Source organism: Malus domestica, chromosome 11, assembly GCF_042453785.1.
Source record: "Malus domestica chromosome 11, GDT2T_hap1".
In the NCBI taxonomy this organism is placed as follows: domain Eukaryota; kingdom Viridiplantae; phylum Streptophyta; class Magnoliopsida; order Rosales; family Rosaceae; genus Malus; species Malus domestica.
Window position 1 is genome coordinate 4,938,075 of NC_091671.1, and position 23,928 is coordinate 4,962,002.

Sequence of the window (23,928 nt, forward strand, 5' to 3'; positions counted from 1 at the left end):
GTGTTATTGCTGCCAGTTTAGCCATTTGATCCTCCAAGGATGGTTTGGGTGACACAAAAGGTTTTTGTATTTGCTGGAATGGTTTTGAATGATTCTGATTGTCACCCCATTTGAAATTAGGATGATCCCTCCATCCTGGATTGTAATGAGTTGCAAATGCATCATTCCTAGACCTTTGATAACTGTTCATCATATTAACATGTTGTTCAACTAGCTCTGGGTAGGATTCTTTATGTGGGCAGCCCATTATGTCATGTGTAGCCATGCTGCAAATACTGCAAACTATTGGTGTAGGTGGTTGTTGTTGTTTAGAATTTGCAATTTGTTGTAGAATAATATCAAACTTTGCATCAATTTTCTTCTCCATTTTTTTCCATTTGTGCAGACATGTTGGGAGAACATGCTGCTAACTCAAAAACACCCATTTTCTGTGAATGTTCTGTTGACCATTGTTGTGATTCTGTAGCCATCATATCAAACAATTCAAATGCTTCTCTTGTAGATTTATTTGACAATGAACCCCCAGCTGATGCATTAACATGGCTTTTTGATGTAGGATTAAGCCCATCAAAGAAAATATTCATTTGTGTATCTGAATCAATATTTGCATGTGGACACTTTATGTACATCTCTGTATATCTCTCCTAGGCCTCATGAAACTCTTCGTTCGGCTTTTGTGTGAATGTCATAATCTCCCGCTTGTAATTCAATGTCTTGGATGCTGGATAATATTTCTTCAGGAATTTTGTGTGTAATTGTTGCCAAGTAGTAATGCTATTAGCCGGTAGAGTGAATAACCAAGTTTCTGCCTTATCCTTCAAAGTAAAATGAAAAAGATGTAACTTAATTATGACATCCCACATCGTCCAGGGGAGTGATCATTAAATGTATATTCCCATCCCTACCTAGCAAAAGGCATTTTGGGAGCTCATTGGCTTCGGGTTCCGTAGGAACTCCGAAGTTGAGCGAGAAGGAGGCCAGAGCACTCCCAGAATGGATGACTGATAGGAGCATATTTATGCGACTTAGTATGTTTGTTTTCGTGCATTTATGTTCTTAGTTCTTAGTTATGTTAGTAGTTTAAGCCATTTTCGTGTGTTTATAGGTTCTATGGGCCAAGGATGCAAGAAGATGCATTTTGGAGCATTTTGGAGCATTTTTGGGCCAAGATTGGATGGTGCAAACATGGAGACATGAGGATGGACGAATTTGATGATTCAAAGGGCTAGAAATCTGCATGTGTGTGTGCAAAGTGTTGGCCTACAATTTCAAACATCATAGATGCCATGTGATGGCAGAAAATGTGTTTATTGCTAGCTAAATGGATGAAGAACATGTATGTGCAAGTATAAACACCACATGGGCAGCAAGAAGGAAAGAAAACAGCAAGGAACACACCACATAGGCAGCAAGGAATCAGAAATTAAAGCATGGAGGAGTGGGAAGTGATGAGGATAGCACACACACACACACACACGGCAATGGAATGGAGTTGGCAGATTTCTACAACATTGGTAGTGAATGGACAGCAAGGAATGGCAGAAATTGGACCACTATGAGGTGGATTTCTGGTTGGTCTTCCACTTATAACTTTGGGTGGCTTTGGAATGATTGTTTCTAGGTGGAAAGAGCACAAAAACAGCACACACACATGCAAAATGGAGCTGGCAGCTTCACATCCTTCCATTGCCGTGAGTGCCTTGTCCATTACCTTGCATTGCTTGACATTTTCAACCTCTATATAAACACCATTCAGCCTTCAAGGAAGACACACAGAAATTCATACACATTTACATTAGTTCCAAGGCTTGCAAAGAAGGAGGAGTGCTTGGAGTTGTGCTAGCCATTCCATTGGAGTTGTTGGAGCATTCTAGGTGTATTCTACTTTGTTTTTCTATGTTTAATATCAATTGTTTTTGTTTAATTGCAAGTATGAGGAACTAATCCCCTACTTGGCTAGAGGTTAATTCAAAGCCATGAATATATTTGTAATATGAATTGATTACCTTCAGTTGTGATTTATAAGTTGTGATTTAATTTGCTTAACTGCTTGATTGATAACTTATTTTTGTATGCCGATTAAGAATGCATGCTTAATTTACATGCATGAATTTGATGCTAGAATATAAGTGAATTTCACCTAATCGTTATGAACTTATATTCATAAGTAGTGAAGGTTGCTAGTCACAATCACGTTAAGTAAATTCTAGGCTGGATTAACATGCGTATTCCATAGTTATGAATGCCTAGTCAATGTTTATGATTTCCGTTGAACTTAATGATCTTTGTTGAATGTCTCTATCATGCGTATTCCATAGTTAGGGACTTTGATGAGGAATAATTTGGTTGTAATGCGTATTCCATTCAATCCAATGAATCTAGGGAAATCTAAGAGTTAATTTAAGCGGACCTAATTAACTTGGAACATTGTCATTCACAATTTATTGAAAGAACAACTGAAAATCAATTTAGGTTGCATATGTGTCATGTGTGGAGAAGAACCCTCTAGCTAATCTATCACTTATCCTTTCACCTTAATTTTATGTTTTTGTCAATTCTGTAATTTATTTAAGTTTAATTTACTTCTCGTCAAAACCAAACCCCTTCCATTATTAAATTATATTTTTTAGTTAGTTTTCATTGTTGTTAGTCTTTTAATTCAGTTTCCGTCCATTTCAGTTCCTAGTGTCTAATTTGATTGTTTTCATTATTTTTAGTCATTCTAAGTGTGTTTCGAGTTATTAGAGTTTTTAGCCTAGTTTTGTGTCCTTGAGTCTTGTTTAATATTTTTAAATTAATTTAGAATAGATTAGCAATCCCTTCTAATCCCCGACCTAGAACGATACCCTACTTACATCTATACTACAATTGTCAAAAAGAGGGTTAATTTGTGTGTCAAGTAATTCTCGCATCAATGACCCACTGGGAATTTGCTCGTGAGTTCCTAGAAACAAAACTATGAGGGCGTGGTCGGGGCCCAAAGCGGACAATATCGTGCTACGGTGGTGGAGCGGGCCCGAGAAGTGACAAATTTGGTATCAGAGCAAATCCCTGGCCGGAAGTGTGCCGACGAGGACGTCGGGCCCCTAAGGGGGATGGATTATAACATTCCACAGTGCCCAGGGAAGTGATCCTTAAATGTATATTCCCATCTCTACCTAGCACTAGGCATTTTGGGAGCTCACTGGTTTCAGGTTCCGCAGGAACTCTGAAGTTGAGCGAGAAGGAGGCCAGAGCACTCCCAGGATGGGTGACTCACCAGGAAGTTGCTCGTGAGTTCCCATAAACAAAACCATTAGGGCGTGGTTGGGGCCCAAAGAGGACAATATCGTGCTACAGTGGCGGAGCGGGCCTGGGAAGTGATTTGCCCCAGGCCGGGATGTGACATTAATAGCCTCAGCTGAAACGTTGGTAAAATTTCAAGCATGTGGTGCTTGATCTCAAATACATCTCCCTCTTCCTGAGTTGGATAGACAATACAATTAGGAACATCGTTTGCACGGGCAGCCAACGACTCTCTGAGTGGTCTGCCTGCTGCAGGTATTGCTAATGCCATTTTAACCTTACTGTCCAATAAATCAGCAAACAAATTATGCAGAAACGTGTGCTGCAGTGAACGGTCCCACACCAATTTAATTTCTTGTCGCTGTATGTGCAGTGTGCGTTCTGGTTATGGATCAAACTCTGCAATCTGGGCAGTTCCTGATCTGGTATGGACCATGTACTGTGCAAATTCTGCAGTCAAAACAAAAATGGTAAAATAAATTGAATTAAAAAAAAAAAAAAATATATATATATATATTATTTTTAACGGAAAATAAGAAATTAGGAAAAGTCTAAACAAAAATTATCTAAAATAATTCCCGGCTGCAGCGCCAATTTCTTGATAGGATTTTTAACGTCTATGCAAATAAGGTCAAAATCACATGAAATACTTGCAAGAATACAATGATGTTGTAGTATAGATGCTCATGCAAGGTCGTTCTCCTCAAGGACTATTTGGATAATTTATGCAAAAATAATTCCTAATTGAATACTTAAAAATTAAAAGTTGAGAAAAGAGATTTTAGTCTTGAGTAATATTAAAAACGAATTTTAATTTAAAAAAATATGATAAAAGAAAAGAGTTTTAAATACCAATTTATAAAAGCACTAGGGTTCCATCATCACCTAGCAATCCTATGTATTTTTACCAATTACTTATGATCTACACTTGCCACTTTGAAGGTTAGGTTTTCCTAATTTATATTCTACTTGGAACCTCCAACATGGAACGTATATCTAACATGCAACCCGTCCGGACGTTCGGATCAAATCTGAACATGAAAGACTCATTATAATTTATGTAGACCCTTTGGAAAACCATGCAACCCTTAAGACGTGATGTTTATCTTAAGTGAAATTACAATTATTAATCACAAGAAGCCAGCGTCAATTTCTAGGAACCTTCCACCAAAATTGCATCAAATTATTTTTCTAAATATCCTAATGGTGATCAGGCATTAAGACAATTAGATAGTTTTAATCACGGTGATCAATAATTCAAAGTATGCATGCAATCAATCATAAGCAATTAAATAAAAATCGCATATTCATGCTAAGGCTCAAGACTTCGTCCTAGCTATGCATGCAATCAATCATAAGCAATTAAATAAAAATCGCATATTCATGCTAAGGCTCAAGACTTCGTCCTAGCAAAAGGAATTAGTTACACATATTCATAATTAAAATCATAGAAAATATTATTAAGAATAAAAGGAATGAAAACACCTTGAATTAGAAAGTCTCCAAGAACCCTAGCAAAGTTCTTTGTCTCTGAAGTTGAATAATAATAAGCATATGTAAAAATGTGGACGGCAAAGCAATATATGTTGCTATGCCATCGCACAAACCCTAAAACCAAGTCCTTTATTCCAACTAGGAAACTAAGAATAATAATAAAATATACTAAAACATAAAGTCCTAATTAAATTAGGATAAACTACACAGAAACTGTTCAGCCACTTTTTAGCCTCAAATCTCCTCCAAATCTGGCCCATAATAGCTTTTTTTGAAGATTAGGACGTTCTGAACACGAACCCATTTGAGGTCATCTTGGGCTCCAAAAACGCACTTCAAGCCCAAAACGTCACTATTCCAGCACTGCGCATCACTCCTTTATTTTATTTTCAGAAAATAATCGCTTGGTGGAAAAATCTGATATTTTGATACGATAAAGCCAAGTGACTCACGAACGTCCTCCAACTGGAATTACTCTAAAGTTCGTCCATTTGACCATGTTTTGCTCCAAAGGAAGTCGAAAGTCCTATTTTGAAAATACAATTCAAAGTATCAAAATTCTTTCAAAATATTAACCAAAATATACTAAGAATAGGGTTAAATAAATAATATAAAATATACTCATCAATTTCGAATCTTAAGGACTAAAGTGAAGAATTATGCAAATCTCAAAGACCATTTATCGGTCTGCTATGAAAGGCTTTAGTGCAGTAGGGTGACAACGTCTTGTCCAATGATTCGACAACTTATTCTTAAAAAACATAAAATCTCAATATAAAGAACCTTTTTTTCAACATGTATACGAGTACATGCATGCATATACCAATAGAATTTGAGCTTTGCATGATTCTTTTTGTGCAAAGGTACTGTATAACATTGTTATAAATGAAGAAATGGGCACATTGTAATAATACGGTGTATGCAGCTGCTATGAAAAAAGATAATAGAATTAAATTTGAATAAAAACTGGCAAAATTCAATAATGGCAATGCTATATGATGGGACAACTCTCAACAGCTACAGTGCAGATGATAGTTTTAAACTAGACTGTTTTAACTTTGAGGTGTGGCTCCAACTGTTTCCTCCCATATTAACTTCGAGAAATGGCAATGCTAGCCTGGGTAATCTAAGCCAGCCGGTTCATGACTCTTAAGCTGTATTATATATGATTCTTCGCTTCGTGAAATCTGGGAAATTTAAAGATAGTAAGAAAAAAAAGGAGGGAATATCAGTGGAAATTATTGCAACCATATAATCAGTAAACTGTGGTACAACCAATCTAGTCGGATATTAGTTGAAGTTTCTAACAGTCTGTAAAACTTACATATTCTATAACCACATAAAAATTTACTTAACTTATTCCCTTCTACTACCATCAGTAAATTTGGTCAGTTATGACACATTGTGGTTGTAGCTATAAAGATTTAAGACTTAAGCTAGACAATGTGTTGTTGCACTGGATCTTAAGGGGTTAGATTGTTTGGCAACATGGCCTAGTGGAGTTTGGTTGCAATAAGGCAACTACGAGCTATGTGAATCTGGATTTAATCGTTGCATGAGTTGTGTGGACAGCTTGTATGATTCAGGTTCGTCTTTTTTTCTCTAGTGTACTCTAATTTTGGAGTTAGTGTGTGCGGAGTATAGGATAATACTTAGATTTCGACAAATATTGAAAAATCACTAAACCGACACCATAAAACTCATGGAACACTATGAAAGAATATGAAACATACGAAGATTTTTTTTAATTATTTTAGTTGTTGAATTTAAATTTAGACCGTTAGATCTATATTTTTACCGTTGGATTTGGTCATATATATTAGATCTTAGCCGTTGGATTCATAAATTTCTAAATATAAAACTAAAAAAAAATACACATATATGGTGGATCAACACTAACTTTGGGTGAATTCTATCCTAAATTTGTCCTAAAAATGAGTTTTGGGTTAAAATTCATTTTGGCCCAAGGCTTGGAACAAGTTAAGGTAAATTTAAACCCTAAAATTTGAGTTTTATTCTAAAGATTAGAATAGGTCTAAGTTAATTAATGAAGGGGTGAGTCATTGAGTGAATGAACCATCTGGTCATGGTTCGTACATTAATTAGTTCAGCATTTCATTCTCCCATATGTTTCAGTAGCCACAATAATGTGAATGAGTAGAATTGGTACCATGATTTGAAGAAAATGATTATCATCTTTTCTTCTCTTTTATGTTCCCGAAATAAAATAACTAGTAGAATAATGTGAATGAGTAGAATTGGCCCCATGATTTGAAGAAAGTGATTATCATCTTTTCTTCTCTTTTCGGTTCCCGAAATAAAATAAACTCTCCCATTTGTTTCTTGGTGCACGATAAATGTATTTACCAGTTTAATTCCGTGCCACATAAACAAAAGGAACATATGGGCTGCAGTATTTTTTTTTGTATCCATAAGAGAAATGTGTGGTGCCTGTTTATTTCATAGCTGTGAACGAAATTTATCGTACAGGTTCTAAAAGTTGACTCTGTTGGATAGTATTATACACGGCAGGAACCGCAGCCACTAGGCATAGAGTAATGATATTCGTATTATGTTTTTATATCATATTTTTATACCGTCTTAGATGATATTTGATGTGGACAACCATATCATTTGAAAAATTTGTAAAACCCAAGGAAATAAAGAATAAAGACTCCTCGTATACCACAATCATCATTTAATTAACTAGTTTTTCTTAATTATTAGTTTATTAAATAATGAACTAAATTTAAAAATATGATTAATTCAAATAATGTGACTGTCCACATCAAATACTACCTAAAACAATATGAAAATGTGATACAAAAATATAGTATGAATAACTCATTGGCAGATCCTTCTGCAACTTGAATCCGGAGAGAAAGTGCAACAAATTATCATACCAATCATACCCTTTTTTCTCCTATAAAAGAATAATATTATGGGATATAATTGATTTTTTTTTTCTCGAAAAATAGTTGAAAAAGAGTCCTGAGTATATATTGCTAATGGACTAGGATCCTCTCTTCTTCTCTTTCTATCCCTTTCATCCTCTCATCTTATATTCTTTATTTTGTTTTTCTCTTTCTATAAAAAATTAATATAAGATGTTGACGTGGCTTAACCGTAATCATTCAAATAGGAGGAGAGGGAAAAAAATAGGGAAGAGAATCCAACTCCATTGCTAATATACCAGAAGCATCCATAAACGTATTTAAACATGTGTTATTGGAAATCATTACGGTGTAAGACCTTTCATATTAGATTAGAAAAAGTCTTTGTGATATCAATATAATTAAAAGGAAAAATAATGAAAAGAGCTTGAAAACTTTGAGTTTTAACAATAAGGACAAAATAAAGGGTAAAGTGAATATTACCATAATTGACTTTTTAGTATAAAAATGTGGTTTTTCGTTAAAGTGAACAGTTCCGGGAGCTTTTCGTTAAAGTTCCCATTATTAAACACATACAAGGATAACACTCTCACAATAGATTAGAAAATTTGAGTATAATACTAATGTATTGGACTCATGAGTTCAATATATTAAACTCATGAGTGTGTATTTAACTAATGAATGTGATATCTGTTAGGAGTATGAAGATCCTATGGCTGTGAATTAGACATGTGTCAAGAGATTACAAAGTTAGTTAAAGTTTGTTATAGTGTAGCTTAGAGTGTAAGCTACAAATGCAAACTATATAAGCTTTGTAACGATCATTTTGTAACTAACAAGAAAGATAATACATTTCTAAAATTCTCTTCTCTGTCTAAACTCTTGATTCTCCTTTCTTCTTCTCTCTTTCTCTGTAAAGCTATCTTTAGCAATATTATACAATAGTTTACATGGTATCATTCGCCTAAACAAGCATCTCAGCTTGGTGGTCTTTCGATCTTGGTTTTCTGTGCTTCCGCTTCTCTAATTTCTCTGTACTCTTCTATCTGAACTTCTCTCTGTGGATTTGTGATTGTTTTCTGATAAATTGGGGTATTTCATCTATACTCATTCGTCTGATTTTGTTTTCTCAAAAGTGTGCCCACCAAGTGTTTGTGGTTAGTTTTCTGTCAAGATTTCTACATAATTGACAACAATGGTGACCGCTGCTCAGTTACAGATTCTACAATCTCCGATTGCGTCTTTGATTCCCTCAGTCTCAAGCTCGGTAAATGTGAAATTGGATGAAACCAATTATTTGGCTTGGCATTTTCAGATGGAGTTGCTTCTTGAAGGCCATAGTTTAATTGGCTTTGTTGATGGTTCGGTACCTTGTCCTGCTCAGTTTTGTCCTGATTCTTCTGGTGATTTGGCTACGAGGGTTCAATCTGATGACTACAAGGTGTGGAAAATGCATTATAAAGCGTTAATGCAATTGATCACTTCAACATTGTCTTCGGCTGCGATTTCATGTGCCATTGGAAGTACTAGCTCCAAAGAATTGTGGAGTCGTCTTCGAGAACAATTTTCCACAGTCACAAGAACAAGTATATTTCAGCTCAAATCAGAGTTGCAGACCATTAAGAAAGGTAGTGATTCTATCACTGTGTATCTGCATAAAATTAAAGAAGTTCGAGATTTGTTGTCTGCTGCTGGTGTCTTTTTTTATGATGATGATATAGTGATTCTCACACTAAATGGTCTGCCGGCTGAGTTCAACACTATAAGATCCGTGATTAAGGGTCGTGAAACTGTGATATCATTGAAAGATCTTCGGTCTCAGTTGCTTGCTGAAGAAGTTTTGGTTGATTCTAATCATTCAGGGCCGGTGTTATCTGCACTAATGGCACAAACCAATGGATTCCCATCCAAGACTCAATCTTTTTCCGGTTCTGGAGGAAATTATGTTAGTTCTAATTCCAATTCATATAAGTCATTTAATCAAAATAAAGGCAGAAATAGGTTTGGAACCAACTTCAATCCGAAATATGGTCCTAGCAAGAACCTTAATGCAAGTCAGGCACCTGGTATTCTTGGTACTTCACCACCAAGACCCCAGAACTATGGTTTTCAGGTTCAAATTTGTCAAATTTGTGGGAAACATAATCATTTGGCATCTTCATGTCGGTTTAGGAATACCAATGTTTCTCAAGGTTGTCAAATTTGTGGTAAGCACAATCATCTTGCTGACACCTGCCAATTTCGAAATATGAGTGGTGCATCTGGTTGCCAAGTATGTGGGAATCCATATCATAATGTTGAAACCTATTTTCAGAAGAATGGAACCTCCTCAATAAGTGCTATGCATGCTGCCACAACCAATGGTTCTTACTCATCTTTCTCATCTCCATCAGCACCATCTTAGCAGCAAGTTTGGCTCACTGATTCTGATGAAAATCATCATATGACCTCTGAAATGGGAAATCTTTCATTGTCCACTCCATATCCTTCAAATGATCATTCAAACAGCTAAGGGTGCAGGTTTAGCTATCTCCCATATTGGTTCTAGTCTTCTTCGAACTCCAATGCAGCCTATTAGGCTTAATTCTATTCTTTATGTGCCAAAATTGTCTCAAAATTTGTTATCTGTGCATAAGATCTGTTTGGATAATAACTGTTGGATGATTTTCGATGCTTTCTCATTTTGGATTCAGGACAAAACCACAGGGAGGATATTCTACAAAAGGCTGTGTCATAATGGGTTGTATCCTATTATCTCATCAAGGTCTCATTCGGTTATCAACAAAGGGACAATTGCAGCTTTTCTGGGCAAACAAGTTACAGTCAGTATTTGGCATAAACGTCTAGGTCATCCCTCTAATACCATTGTTTCTCAAATTTTAAATTCCTCTCAAGTGTCTTGTGTTGCTGATCAAGATCCTTCTGTGTGTCAACCATGTTTAGAGGGCAAATTTAGTAAACTACCTTTTTCTTCTTCAAGAGACAAATCTGTACACCCCTTTGACATTGTTCACAGTGATGTATGGGGTCCTGCCCCTTGTGTTTCTCTAGACGGATTCAAATATTATGTCACATTCATTGATCATTGTACAAAATTTTGCTGGATTTTTCCCATATGCAATAAAAGTGATGTTTTCGGTACATTTGTTTCTTTTTACAATTTTATCTTCAACCAGTTTCAAACTTCCATTAAGATCCTTCACAGTGATGGTGGTGGTGAATATATTGGCAAAGCATTTCACAAGTTTCTATCCGATAAAGGCATAAAGCATCAATTGTCTTGCCCTCACACACTTGAACAGAATGGGATGGCCGAAAGAAAACACAGACATATCATTGAAACATCCATCACTTTATTACAATCTGCCTCTTTACCATCTTTGTTCTGGTCCTTTGCTTGTCAAACTTCCGTATATTTGATTAATAGGATGCCATCTCCTGCATTAGGAAATAAGTCTCCATTTCAGCTGTTGTACAACTCTATCCCTACAATCCAACATCTGAAAGTGTTTGGGTGTTCCTGTTACCCTTGGTTGAGGCCATACACTAGTACCAAATTAGAACCCACAACAACCAAATGTGTGTTTTTGGGGTATGCATCAAAGTATAAAGGTTTTCTTTGTTATGATGCTTCGAAAAACAAAATGTATGTGTCTCGACATGTTTTATTTGATGAGACAGAGTTCCCTTATCATTCTCTGGTGTCTACATCTCACCTTAGTTCTTTTTCACCACTACCATCACATATATCAATCCCACATCCTGTTCCAGATCAAAATAATGTTCTTGTGGTTCCACAGTCATCTTCCCCCTCAACTTCGAGTTCATCATCAGGTTCTATACCATTAGATTCAGCTTCTATATCTAGTGTTATGCCAAATACTGGTCTACATCACTCTTCAGCAGATTCTTCTACAGTCCCAAGTACAGTTTCAAGCTCTAGTCCAGACGGTTCATTGGATGGTCAATTCATTGTTTCATCAACAACACAGCCCTTATCCTCTACACTCCCTGTGGTACCTGAATTCCAACCTGATCAACTACAAGTGGTTCTCTTTATTCCTCCAGTTAATTTACATCCAATGCAGACACGGTCAAAGAGTGAGATTGTGAAGAAAATCGCTTTCCTTGCTGTTGTTCATGAAAATTGAGGTGTGGATTTGACTCAAGTGGAACCTGCAACATATAAATCTGCACTCAAATCTCCAGTTTGGTATGATGCTATGAAAGATGAGATTGTTGCTCTCCATAATCAAGGTACATGGTCATTGGTTCCATTGCCTCAACACAAGAACTTAGTTGGGTGTAAGTAGGTGTATAAGATCAAAACGAATGTTGATGGTTCAATTGGGAGATATAAGGCACGGCTGGTGGCAAAAGGCTTTAGTTAAGAAGAGGGCATTGATTATGGCGAGACTTTTCGTCCTGTTGTTAAACCAACAACAGTGAGATTAGTCTTGGCTTTATCTGCACATTTTGGCTGGACTTTGAGACAATTGGATGTGAAGAATGCCTTCCTCCATGGCATATTGCAAAAAGAAGTCTATATGACACAGCCACCTGGGTTTGTTGATCCAAAGCATGAAGATTATGTGTGCAGGTTACATAAATCACTCTACGGTTTAAAACAGGCACCATGGGCCTGGAATGAGAGGTTCACGACTTTTCTACCATCTTTAGAGTTCAAGTCTACATATGCCGATTCATCCTTGTTTGTAAAAACTGTTGATCATTCTGTGGTGATCCTGCTTTTATATGTGGATGACATAATCATAACAGGGAGTGCTATGCAAGCTATCATTGAAGTTATTCAATCTCTTGCTAAGGAGTTTGAAATCAAAGATTTAGGACCCCTTCACTATTTTCTGGAGATTCAAATTGTGCAGAATATGGATGGCATGTTTCTTTCCCAAGACAAGTATGTAACTGACCTTTTAACTAAGTCGAACATGCTTCTCTCTAAACCCTGTGCTACTCCATGTTTGCCAAACAATAGACTACTCATCGATGATGGTAAGCCGTACAATAATCCTTCCTTGTATAGGAGCTTGGTTGGTGCCCTACAATACTTGACGTTTACTAGACCGGACATTGCTTTTGCTGTGCATCAGGTCTGTCAATTTATGCAAAGACCGATGGAATCTCATTTTTTGGCTGTGAAACGGATCCTCAGGTATCTAAAGGCTACTCGAGGCTGTGGTATTCACTATGTCCGAGGATCTCTTGATATAACTGCATATAGTGATGCAGATTGGGCTGGAGACCGTAATGATCGACGGTCAACTACGGGCATGGTGGTGTTCTTGGGTTCTAATCCTATTTCCTGGATGTCTAAGAAACAAACCACAGTCTCTCGGTCATCAACGGAGGCTGAATATCAGACACTATCTACTACAGCTGCTGAACTGGATTGGCTCAAGTCTCTGCTGCATTTTCTACAGATTCCAATGACTGAGCAACCCCTCCTCTTTTGTGACAATTTGTCTGCGATAGCTTTGACTTGCAATCCAATTCAACATCAACGAACAAAACATATTGAGGTTGATGTTCATTTTGTTCGTGAAAGGGTAGCAGCACAACAACTACAGGTGCACTTTGTGTCTTCAACTGAGCAGTTTGCAGATATCCTTACCAAAGGTCTCTCTGCCCCTCTTTTTCGGACTCATTGTGCCAATCTCAGGCTGCATTTCTCTGCTCCTGAGCTTGAGGGGGGATGTTAGGAGTATGAAGATCCTATGGCTGTGAATTAGACATGTGTCAAGAGATTACAAAGTTAGTTAAAGTTTGTTATAGTGTAGCTTAGAGTGTAAGCTACAAATGCAAACTATATAAGCTTTGTAACGATCATTTTGTAACTAACAAGAAAGATAATACATTTCTAAAATTCTCTTCTCTGTCTAAACTCTTGATTCTCCTTTCTTCTTCTCTCTTTCTCTGTAAAGCTATCTTTAGCAATATTATACAATAGTTTACATTGAGCTCACACTAGCACTAATATTATAAATATCAAACTCAAATTACCTAATATATATATATATATATATATATATATATATATATATATATATATATATCATACTCATTCAAAGTACTGTGAAAAACTTTACAAGTTACAAATAAAATAGCAATAGAATCAAGACGAAAAGTAGAGTGTGAAAGAAACAGAAGTGTCCAACAACAAAAAATAGCTCAATTAACTTTTAAACTGTTAATGTATTTATTTTGTAAGATGGGTATGATTGGCATCGATCCCACACTTTATAAGCTTCTTTTTATTATTGAAAGAAACCAATGCAGGAGTGTATCTTATCCTTACAAAGCGGCACTTCCTCAGACTGCATAATGGCCTGATATCATACAACAGTCTAGAGATCACAAGCTTTGAAGTGATACTTTGTGGTTGAAAAACTAATGACTAACGTCTTGTTTTTAATAGTTTATTTACAAGGAGTTTATAGTTTAGTTGGTTAAGAGCATTCTTACTTGCACTTGAAGTCTCAAGTTCGAATCGCTTCTCTTCCAATATCACGTGTACTGAAAAAAGTGCAATTTAATTCATAAGTCTTATAAGTTATATGGATCATATGAGTTAAGTGAATGCACAAGATGGTTCACATTTAAGAGAATTACTTGAATTCTCACGGGTAATATTTGTTGAAATAACCAAAAACACATTAGATATTAATATCTTCTTTTGTTTGGACCAAAAATTAGATGATAACTAGCTAATGCATTGATTAGAAATTCCTAAATGTTAGGAGAATGTCACATATATACATTGAATAGAAAACTTCATTTTAATCCTTAAAAAAGATGAGTTTTAGATTATAACCCTGTGTAAGATCAAAATCCAATTTTAGTCCCTAGTACATTTAATCATATCATTTATTAGTTATATTTTGATGTTTTATTTATCTTTTTTATTTTTATTTTTATGTATTAATTACATTTAAATTTAATTTTTATTTCATTCATCATAATATATTTTAATGTCTACATTTAGGCAACTAATTTTTTTATAATATATATTCCGATAACAATTTTATATGTTCTTCATTTAGGTACATTAATACATTTGAATATTTCGGTATATCCATCGGTACAAACATATAGTTACATTGATTCAATATAATGCATTTCGTTACATACATTTTGGTACACACATTTGAGTATTGACTTTTAGGTACATTAATTCAATATATTATATTTTGGTAAATAAATTTAGGTACATACATTTTGGTATTGATATTTAGGTACATACATTTCGGTATTGACATTTAGGTATGTACATTTTGGTACATACATTTCGGTATTGACATTTAGGTACATTAATTCAATATAATACATTTCGGTGCATACATTTAGGTTCATTATAATATATTTCGGTACAATCATGTAGGTACAAATATTTCGGTACAAAAAAGTCAATTTTATATATTTAGCGCAGTCATTTATGTATACTTAATTATGTATTTATATATTTTTGTATCACAAATTTCTTTTAATATTTTCTCATTTATGTTCATTTCTAATTAAAAAAACTAAATATGTGCATATTAATAAAATTAAAATTTAATATGGAAAGATTAAATAAAAATACACATTAAATAACAAAAATTGAATGTAAATTTTGATAAAAGTACACTCAAGGGATTAAATTGAATATTTAATCTAGCACCAGGTTTTTTTAAAATTTTAATCTTTTGCAAGGACTAATGTTCAAAAACCCCTACATTGAATCTTGAATTGGTTTCTCACTAGATAACCCTAATGTGACAATGACAAAATTCACCATATTTTTGTTGTTTGGTTTTGTGGCCGGTCGCATTTTCAAACAGTTGATTAGAAATTCCTAAATGTTAGGAGAATGTCACATATATACATTGAATCTTGAATTGGTTGCTCGCTAGATAACCCTAATGTGACAATGACAAAATTCACCATATTTTTGTTGTTTGGTTTTGTGGCCGGTCGCATTTTCAAACACTCAAAGAATAACAAACCACCAGGGACAACCGGTAGGTCTGGTACTCAACAACACTATTTTAGATTTCACGTGTTTTTGTTTGCATTAACAGTTTCTCCATGCCTATATATATTTACAGGCACCGCGAACTTTTTAAATCACTACCATCAAATCCTACCTCAAAAAGAAAACAAGAAAAAAACAAGAGTCAAAACCCTTTCCTAGTGCAGTGATGGAACCCAACGTTGGCTTTCTCTCATTGTGCTTGCTAGTCACCTTCATTATTCGTTTTCTGATCAAACGTTTTTGGCATCAAAGCGACAATAAAAACGATAGCAAAGTATTCAAGCCAAACTATCCACTTCCTCCCACTCCAAAATGCCTAAAACCATGGCCTATTGTCGGCAACCTCCCTGAATTGCTGGCTAACAAGCCCACATTCCGGTGGATACACAAGATGATGGACGAAATGAACACTGAAATTGCATGCATCCGTCTTGGGAACACGAATGTGATTCCCATCACTTGCCCTCAACTCAGCCGCGAAATCTTAAAGAAGCAGGACGCAATCTTCGCGTCGCGTCCGCGTATCATTTCCACTTTTCTTGTCACCAAGGGATACAAAACTGCGGCTCTGGTGCCCTTCGGAGAACAATGGAAGAAAATGAGGAAGGTAATAACAAGCGAATTGCTTACTCCAATGAGGCACAAGTGGCTCACGGACAAAAGGGTTGAAGAGGCCGATCACATCGTCAAGTATGTGTACAACCAGTGCAACAACAATGAAGGTGGTGGCATTGTAAATTTGAGACTTGCCACTCAACATTATTGTGCAAATGTGATTAAGAAAATGGTTCTCAACAAGAGGTACTTTGGGGAGGAAATGGAGGATGGTGGGCCTGGTTTGGAGGAACAAAAGTATTTAGAAAATGTATTTACAATACTTAACTACATCTATTCATTTTCTGTATCCGATTACATTCCATGCTTGAGAGGGCTTGACTTGGATGGCCATGAGAAGATTATCAAGGATGCCATAAGAGATACAACAAAATACCAAGACCCCTTAATCGAAGAGAGGGTTTGTGAACATCAGAAACTTGGCAATAACAAGGAGGCACACGACTTGCTTGACATTCTTATCTCTCTGAAAGATAAGAATGGCGAACCCTTACTGTCTCTGGAAGAAATCAAAGCTCAATTCAGTGTAAGCTCTTATTATCTCTCTCAATTATTATATTTTCATATGTATTACGTGCATGTTCTTATAACTATTAGGTGTAAATGCATGTATAGATAAATATTGCTAAGAATGTAAATGAATCGCAAATGCGTCAATAACAGTACAATAAACACAAAAATAGTTGTGTAATACGATATGATAATGCTAGGAAGACTAAATTTGTAGAAAAAAATTGCAAACTAAATGATGTATCACCAATATGAATGAACACGTTTATCAACGCTAAAATAATAATTTAATCAACAATTTTCATGTCATTTAGTTTACAATATTTTATATGCAAATTTAGTCTCCATAGAAATACTATAATACTCTTAAGTGTTGTTACTAATTCTCGTGTAATCTATGCATCAAAAACTACTTCACCATGCAAGGTATTTCCTTCCATTAACGTGAAATTCATTCTCAACACATCATTTAAGCTCTTTTCTTTTTCCTCCATACGACTAAACTGAAATGATCAATATGCATCTTCTGCCATTTTTCTTTGTCAGTACCAATTAATGATCAAGAAATTAACATGTATACTTGTTGTGTGGATACAGGAACTAACAATAGCAGCAGTGGACAATCCCTCAAATGCTGCTGAATGGGCAATTGCAGAGATGATAAATCAACCTGAACTCTTTGAGAAAGCAACACAAGAACTTGATGCTGTGGTCGGAAAGAACAGACAAGTTCAAGAGTCGGATTTGTCGCAGCTCAACTTCGTAAAGGCATGCGCCAGAGAAGCCTTCCGCCTCCACCCGGTGGCACCGTTCAATGTACCTCACGTGTCTATGGCCGACACAACCGTCGGAGATTACTTCATCCCCAAGGGTAGCCACGTGATTCTCAGCCGAGTCGGACTGGGCCGCAACCCTAAAGTTTGGGACGAGCCTCTCAAGTTCAAGCCGGAGCGGCACCTAAAGGACGACGGGTCCGGGGTGGTGCTCACCGAGTCGGAATTGCGGTTCATTTCGTTCAGCACGGGGATGCGGGGCTGCGTAGCGAGTACACTCGGCACTGCCATGACCGTAATGCTGTTTGCTAGGCTTCTTCATGGGTTTACATGGCACGTGCCACCCACTGAGTCAACCATCGAACTCACCGAGTCAACAAACGATCTCTCACTCGCGAAGCCACTGCTTGCATATGCAAAGCCACGTTTGCCTGCTCATGTTTACCAAACGAAATGATTTGAATTGGGTCAAGAGAATCAGTTTCCCTAGGCATGCATGCAAGATTTGATTAGGCTTAAATAAGTGGTACAAATCTTATACCATCTTGTATTAAACTAAATAATGTTATATAATATTTACTATGTAATGGGTGTTTGCACAAATATCCACCTAAAGTACTTATAGGGGTGTGCAAATTTATCGCTGAGTATTTCAGTTCTTTTAATGTGTCACATAGACTATGCTCCATGTAGCAATGTGGCATATACTTTTTTTGTGTTAAAATTATTAGTCACGTGTGCATTCCATTTTCTTAAGAATATTATGCTCCTCCTATCGTTGCCATAAAAAAAAGGATATTATGCTCCTTTCAGTTCTATCTTTTTTTCCTCATAAAGTGTTCAAGAAAATCACCGAAGATGTTCCAAATTGTAATTAAGTTACCATTTCATAAATGTGGAGATGAGTATGAGTTTAAGAGTTTGAAAGGCCTGTTGCCGTTCAGAGACTTCGATTAAGCTTGCTCGTCTCCAACCTATATATCTGAGACCTTGTTAAAGTCCAGCTTTTTTAGCTCATAAATTATTCTTGAATTGATGCAACAGAGAGATGGCTTCTAAGAATCAGAGAGAGACGGATAGAAAGTGAGAGAACGAGAAAGGTGAGATGAGACAGTAAAACATTATTTTGGTGTCGAAACTCGGAGAGAGCCTAAACTGGATTTGACATGCATTTGTCGCGAGTATGGCTTCTGGTCTCAGTGCCACGGGATGGCTCGAGAGAAAAAGAAAGTAGGTGTGCCATTATTGAAGGTTTGCCAACAGACTGATTGTGTTTGAGTGTGTATGAGAGTTGCGAAGAAAACTAACTTCTTAACCAAATAATTGTGCACCAAGAGGAACGTTAGTTTGGTTAGGTTAATTTTTTTTTTTTTTTTCATGCCGCGAGTGAACAAAGAGTTACACTTCAACGTGATTTTGCGTGTATTTTCCTAGAAAGTAAATGAAATTATAATAGAAATTAAAACGAGAAATTGAATGTAATAATTTCATGATGAAGTCAAGATTACTAACGTTTACAAAAGTAAATTTAGGCTGATGAGCCGAGCTACATGACTTAAAAAGCAAATAGACTTGAAAATGTAAAGTAGTAAGCTCCAGAAAGATTTAGGCCATGTTAATTAATAGACAGCTGATATCACTGGTATCTAACTAGACTCAAATGGAAAACATTCCACCAAATAGTGATCGGGGTGGTTGGAATTGCATCTCAACCGAATCATACCACGGGGTCAAAGCTGTAAAAAAAATTCGATCTTAGGGATTATAGGCATTATTTGCTTCAAAGAAAGGCTTTGAGATTGTAGCTAAATAGCTAAAGGTTTTGCTGAAGAGCAATTGAGTTTGCGCTGGAGAGAAGTTAGGTTGATTGAATAACCACTCAAGGTCTGGTATGATCTTATAGATTTAATTTAATGAAGGTCTAAGCTTGAAGGCCTCTGCCTCTATTATAGACAGTTGAGAAGGAGCAATATGGATCTTATCGTTGAGCAAGGGTAGATCGGCCATTTGGCTATCACTTACTGCAATTTGTGATTGGTGGCCTTCAGCTTTGTCCTATGGAGTTTCGCACGAATTATTGCAGTAACATCAACCTGTCAGACAATTTGTTCATTGACATTTAAGGAGGTGAGATATTTTCAGGTTTAGTTGTCCGCATGGTAGACGTGCTTCGGGGAGCACCATGTCTGAGCCTTTTAACGGGTTGAGGTGAAATGAGCTGGTCGTCCGAGTGCTAAGATAAGATCCTAGATTGTGCTTAGAAGTTAGTGGGCCAAAATCGTGCGATTATGTAAATAAAAATAGATTTGCCTAAGAGTAAGCCTTATTTTTCTTCATGGCCCAAATACATTCAGGAGAAATTATTATGTTGTACAGTACTATCACATCAGTATATGATACTTCCATTTAAAATTTAACATGTGTTCAATTATTATACAACTAGACTTAAAACTTAAAATTAACATAAAAATGAAATTAAAGGAAACCAAAACTGCGGCAAACTCGCATTCTTCCTCCTACCCTACACTCTCTTTCTTCTTTCTCTACCACATTTCTCTACCACCTTAGGTGGCATCTGATGTGGACAACCACATCATTTGAAAATTTTACAAAACCTAAGGAAAGGAAGGAGAAAGACTCCTCGTATACCACAATCATAATTTAATTAACTAGTTTTTCTTAATTATTAGTTTATTAAATAATAAATTAAATTTAAAAATCTGATTAATTCAAATGATGTGGTTATCCACATCAAATGCCACCTAAGGTGGTATGAAAATGTGGTACAAAAACATGGTATGAATAACATTACTTCTCTGATGCATTGACCCTCGCACACTTGTTCGCCATGGACGAGACCTTTGCTAGACCCGCCGAGGCTGCACCCGGACGGAAACCCATGTCGTCTATTGATTTCCTTCAGAGGTTGTTGTTTGATTCAAAAACACGATGTTTGATTTTGGTTTCTGTACTTTTGCATATGAAGGTTTGATTTTGGTTCCTCTACTTTTGCATCTGAAGGTTTGATTTTTTGCCGTCCGATCGGGACTCGAGAACAGTCTCCCGATTCTAAAATATGGCGCCAACGCCGGCAGCCATGGTTGCTGAATTTTTTTTCATTTTCCTCTTTTAAATTTTTTATGTTTTAAGAATTAAATAGATATTTAATCCAACTGTAAATAAGTTGTATATATGTCAGATTTTGGGTAGAAGTATCACCGTTGACGTGGTGATACGGTATCACTCTATAATTTCTCCACATTCAACCAAAAATGAGCTAACAACAAATTGACCTTTTTGATTTAGACTTAGTCAACGCACAAAATTTTTAGAGAAAATTCTAGCTTATTTTTGTGTTAGTTAATGTCTATTGAATTTAGGTTTTTTAGCTAAAATGGTCTCTGAGATTTGCATAACTCCTCATTTTGGTCCCTGAGATTTCAAATCAATAGAAGTGGTCCCTGAGATTGTCCACCATACATCACTTTGGTCATTCCGTTAAAAACTCCGTTAAGTGTCCCGGAGCTCTTGGCCGGAAGTTTGGGTAATTTTCAAAACTTCGTAACTCAATCGTTTCTTAACCAAATTCGACCCATAATATATCAAAATGAAGATAGGAAAGTGTAGAATAAGATTATATTGATTTGGAAGCCCAATGGTTACCCAAGATGGTTAGAAAATAGCCTTAAAGTTGACTGGTCCGAGGGAAAACTGGAAAACTCGTCGGAAACTGGGTAAACTTTAAACGTTCATAACTTATTCAATACTCAACAACATCAAGTGATTCAAAAACAAAAATCATACTTCTCGACGATACGAAGAGAATGGTACCTTTTTGGATGGCTAACTCGTCGTGGTTTGGCCGAAAAATGGCTCAAAAGTGGCTAAGACAGCCATTTTTCGAGCTGTTTTTCGGCCAAACCATAGCGAGTTAGCCGTCAAAAAGGTACTATTATCTTCGTATCATCAAGAAGTATGATTTTCATTTTTGAATGACTTAATTTCGTTGAGCATTGAAGAAGTTATGAACGTTTAAAGTTTACCCAGTTTCCGACGAGTTTTCCAGTTTTCCCTCGGACCAGTCAACTTTGATGCTATTTTCCGACCATTTTCGGCAACCATTGGGCTTCCAAATAGGTATAATCTTATTCTATACTTTCCTATCTTCATTTTGATATATTATGGGTCGAATTTGGTTAAGAAACGATTAAGTTACGAAGCTTTGAAAATTGCCCAAACTTCCGGCCAAGAGCTCCGGGACACTTAATAGAGTTTTCAACCAAATTTCTTGGATGGTGATGTGGAAGCTGAGGAAGCAACGCAAGTGGACTTTGTCACCGTCGAGGAGGACGAACCAGAGGGCAAACAAGCTCAACTTAAAGCCGCCCTCGCTGAGTTGTTTCCCCACTCATCTACCAATGCCCTTCAGCATCTGAAGCCGTTGTATGTTACGGCTTATATTGAAGGATACCCGGTTTCCAAAGTGTTCGTCGATTGCGACGCAATAGTCAACATCATGCCCGTATCCATCATGTAAGCACTACGACGTTCCAACGACGAACTCATCCCGTCCAGGGCAACCATGAGTAGCTTTGTCGGAGACAAGTCTCAGACAAAGGTTGTGATTCCCCTCGAAGTGAACGTGTCGGTCGTAACCACATGACCGTATTTTTTATAATCAATTCCAAAAATGAGTATAATGCACTACTCGGCCATGATTAGATCCATCAAACAGGATGTATTCCTTCGTCGTTATACCAAGTCATTGTCTTCTGGGACGATGAATCAGTTTTAGTTCACCCGGTCGATAATCAACCGTTTACGGCGAATATGATTCAGGCTCGATACTATGATGATCACGTCGGATACATCACTCTCCAAGGCTTTAATGAGGAAGGACGGCCGACTCGGATATCAGTATAAAAGACCATTGAGGTAGGTGTCGAGACTGTGCACCAGGATTTGGTGAGACTTGGGTTGGCCAATCTGATGACCAACAATGATGTCTGAATCTGAACACGAAAGGCGTCGGGCCGCGGTTTCATCAACCATAGAACGACTGCTGGCCCATTGGTACGCCATATCAAAGCATCCCAATTCAGGTGTAAACTTAGTGGAGTTTCTTGTCAAAGAAGAAAATAGTCCGTCTCTGTCGTTCGATAACGTTCGAGCTGCTCCAGCCGAACTGGAAGATAGTCGGCCCCAAGTCAAAGATCCTTTGCAGGAAATTAATGTTGGGATGGCCGATGACCAACGACCTTTATTCATTAGTGCTTTGCTACCCCAACCTATGAAAGCCGAACTTTGTGCCTTACTTCTGGAGTCTAAAGATTGTTTTGCTTGGAGCTATCATGAGATGCCTGGTTTGGATCGAACGCTCGTTGAACATGAGTTACGCATTAAATCTGGGTGTAAACCATTCCATCAACCACCTTGACGATTCTCAACCGAAGTACAACTCGGCATCAAGGATGAACTTGTTCGACTCCTGAAAGCTGGGTTCATTCGGACAGCTCGATACGTCGAATAGTTGACCAATATCGTCCCTGTTTTAAAGAAAAGTGGTGCGTTACGTATTTGTATCGATTTAAGCAATCTAAATCTGGCAACTCCGAAAGATGAGTATCCCATGCCGTTTTCAGATTTGTTAATCGACACCGTGGTAAATCATGCAATATTATCTTTTATGGATGGACATGCCGATTACAACCAGATTTTCATCGCCGAAGCTGATGTTCACAAGACCACTTTTCGTTGCCTGGGGGCACTCGGCACATACGAATGAGTTGTCATGCCATTCGACCTCAAGAACGCTGGAGCCACGTACTAACGAGCAATGAATGCCATATTTCATGATTTAATTGGAACCATCGTCGAAGTTTACATTGACGATCTTGTCATCAAATCAAAAACGTCGGTAAATATATATGGATGATCTCAGACAAGCTTTCCTACGCATGCGCCAGCACAACCTCAAAATGAATCCTGCCAAATGTACCTTCGGTGTGTCAGCCGGTAATTTTTTAGGATTCCTCATGCATCACCGTGGGATTGAGGTCGACGAGAATAAAGCATATGCAATCATCGATGCCCCACCCTCTACGACAAAAAAACAACTACAATCGTTGGTCGGCAAGATTAATTTCCTTCGCTGATTCATTGCTAATTTGGCAGGGAAAATGCGAGCCTTTTCTACACTTTTAAAGCTCAAGGATTCTGACCATTTCGAGTGGCGGAGTGAACATCAAGCGACTTTTACACAAATCAAGGTTTCTCTCACGACCCCAATCGTTCTTATGCCACCTTGTCGAGGCAAACCCCTTAA

At 36.9% G+C, this 23,928-nt stretch overlaps 2 protein-coding genes across 2 annotated transcripts; both read left to right on the plus strand.

Annotated features, from left to right (window-relative positions):
• The first annotated feature begins 12,220 nt into the window (after positions 1-12,220).
• LOC114819601 (uncharacterized mitochondrial protein AtMg00810-like) lies at positions 12,221-13,393 on the plus strand. Its single transcript, XM_029088815.1, has one exon. The coding sequence runs from the start codon at positions 12,221-12,223 to the stop codon at positions 13,391-13,393; it is 1,173 nt and encodes a 390-aa protein (XP_028944648.1).
• Positions 13,394-15,811: 2,418 nt separating this feature from the next.
• LOC103447596 (phenylalanine N-monooxygenase CYP79D16-like) lies at positions 15,812-18,268 on the plus strand. Its single transcript, XM_029088153.2, has 2 exons — positions 15,812-16,846; positions 17,428-18,268. The coding sequence occupies exons 1-2, from the start codon at positions 15,872-15,874 to the stop codon at positions 18,058-18,060; spliced, it is 1,608 nt and encodes a 535-aa protein (XP_028943986.1). The 5' UTR covers positions 15,812-15,871; the 3' UTR covers positions 18,061-18,268.
• The last annotated feature ends 5,660 nt before the right edge of the window (positions 18,269-23,928 follow it).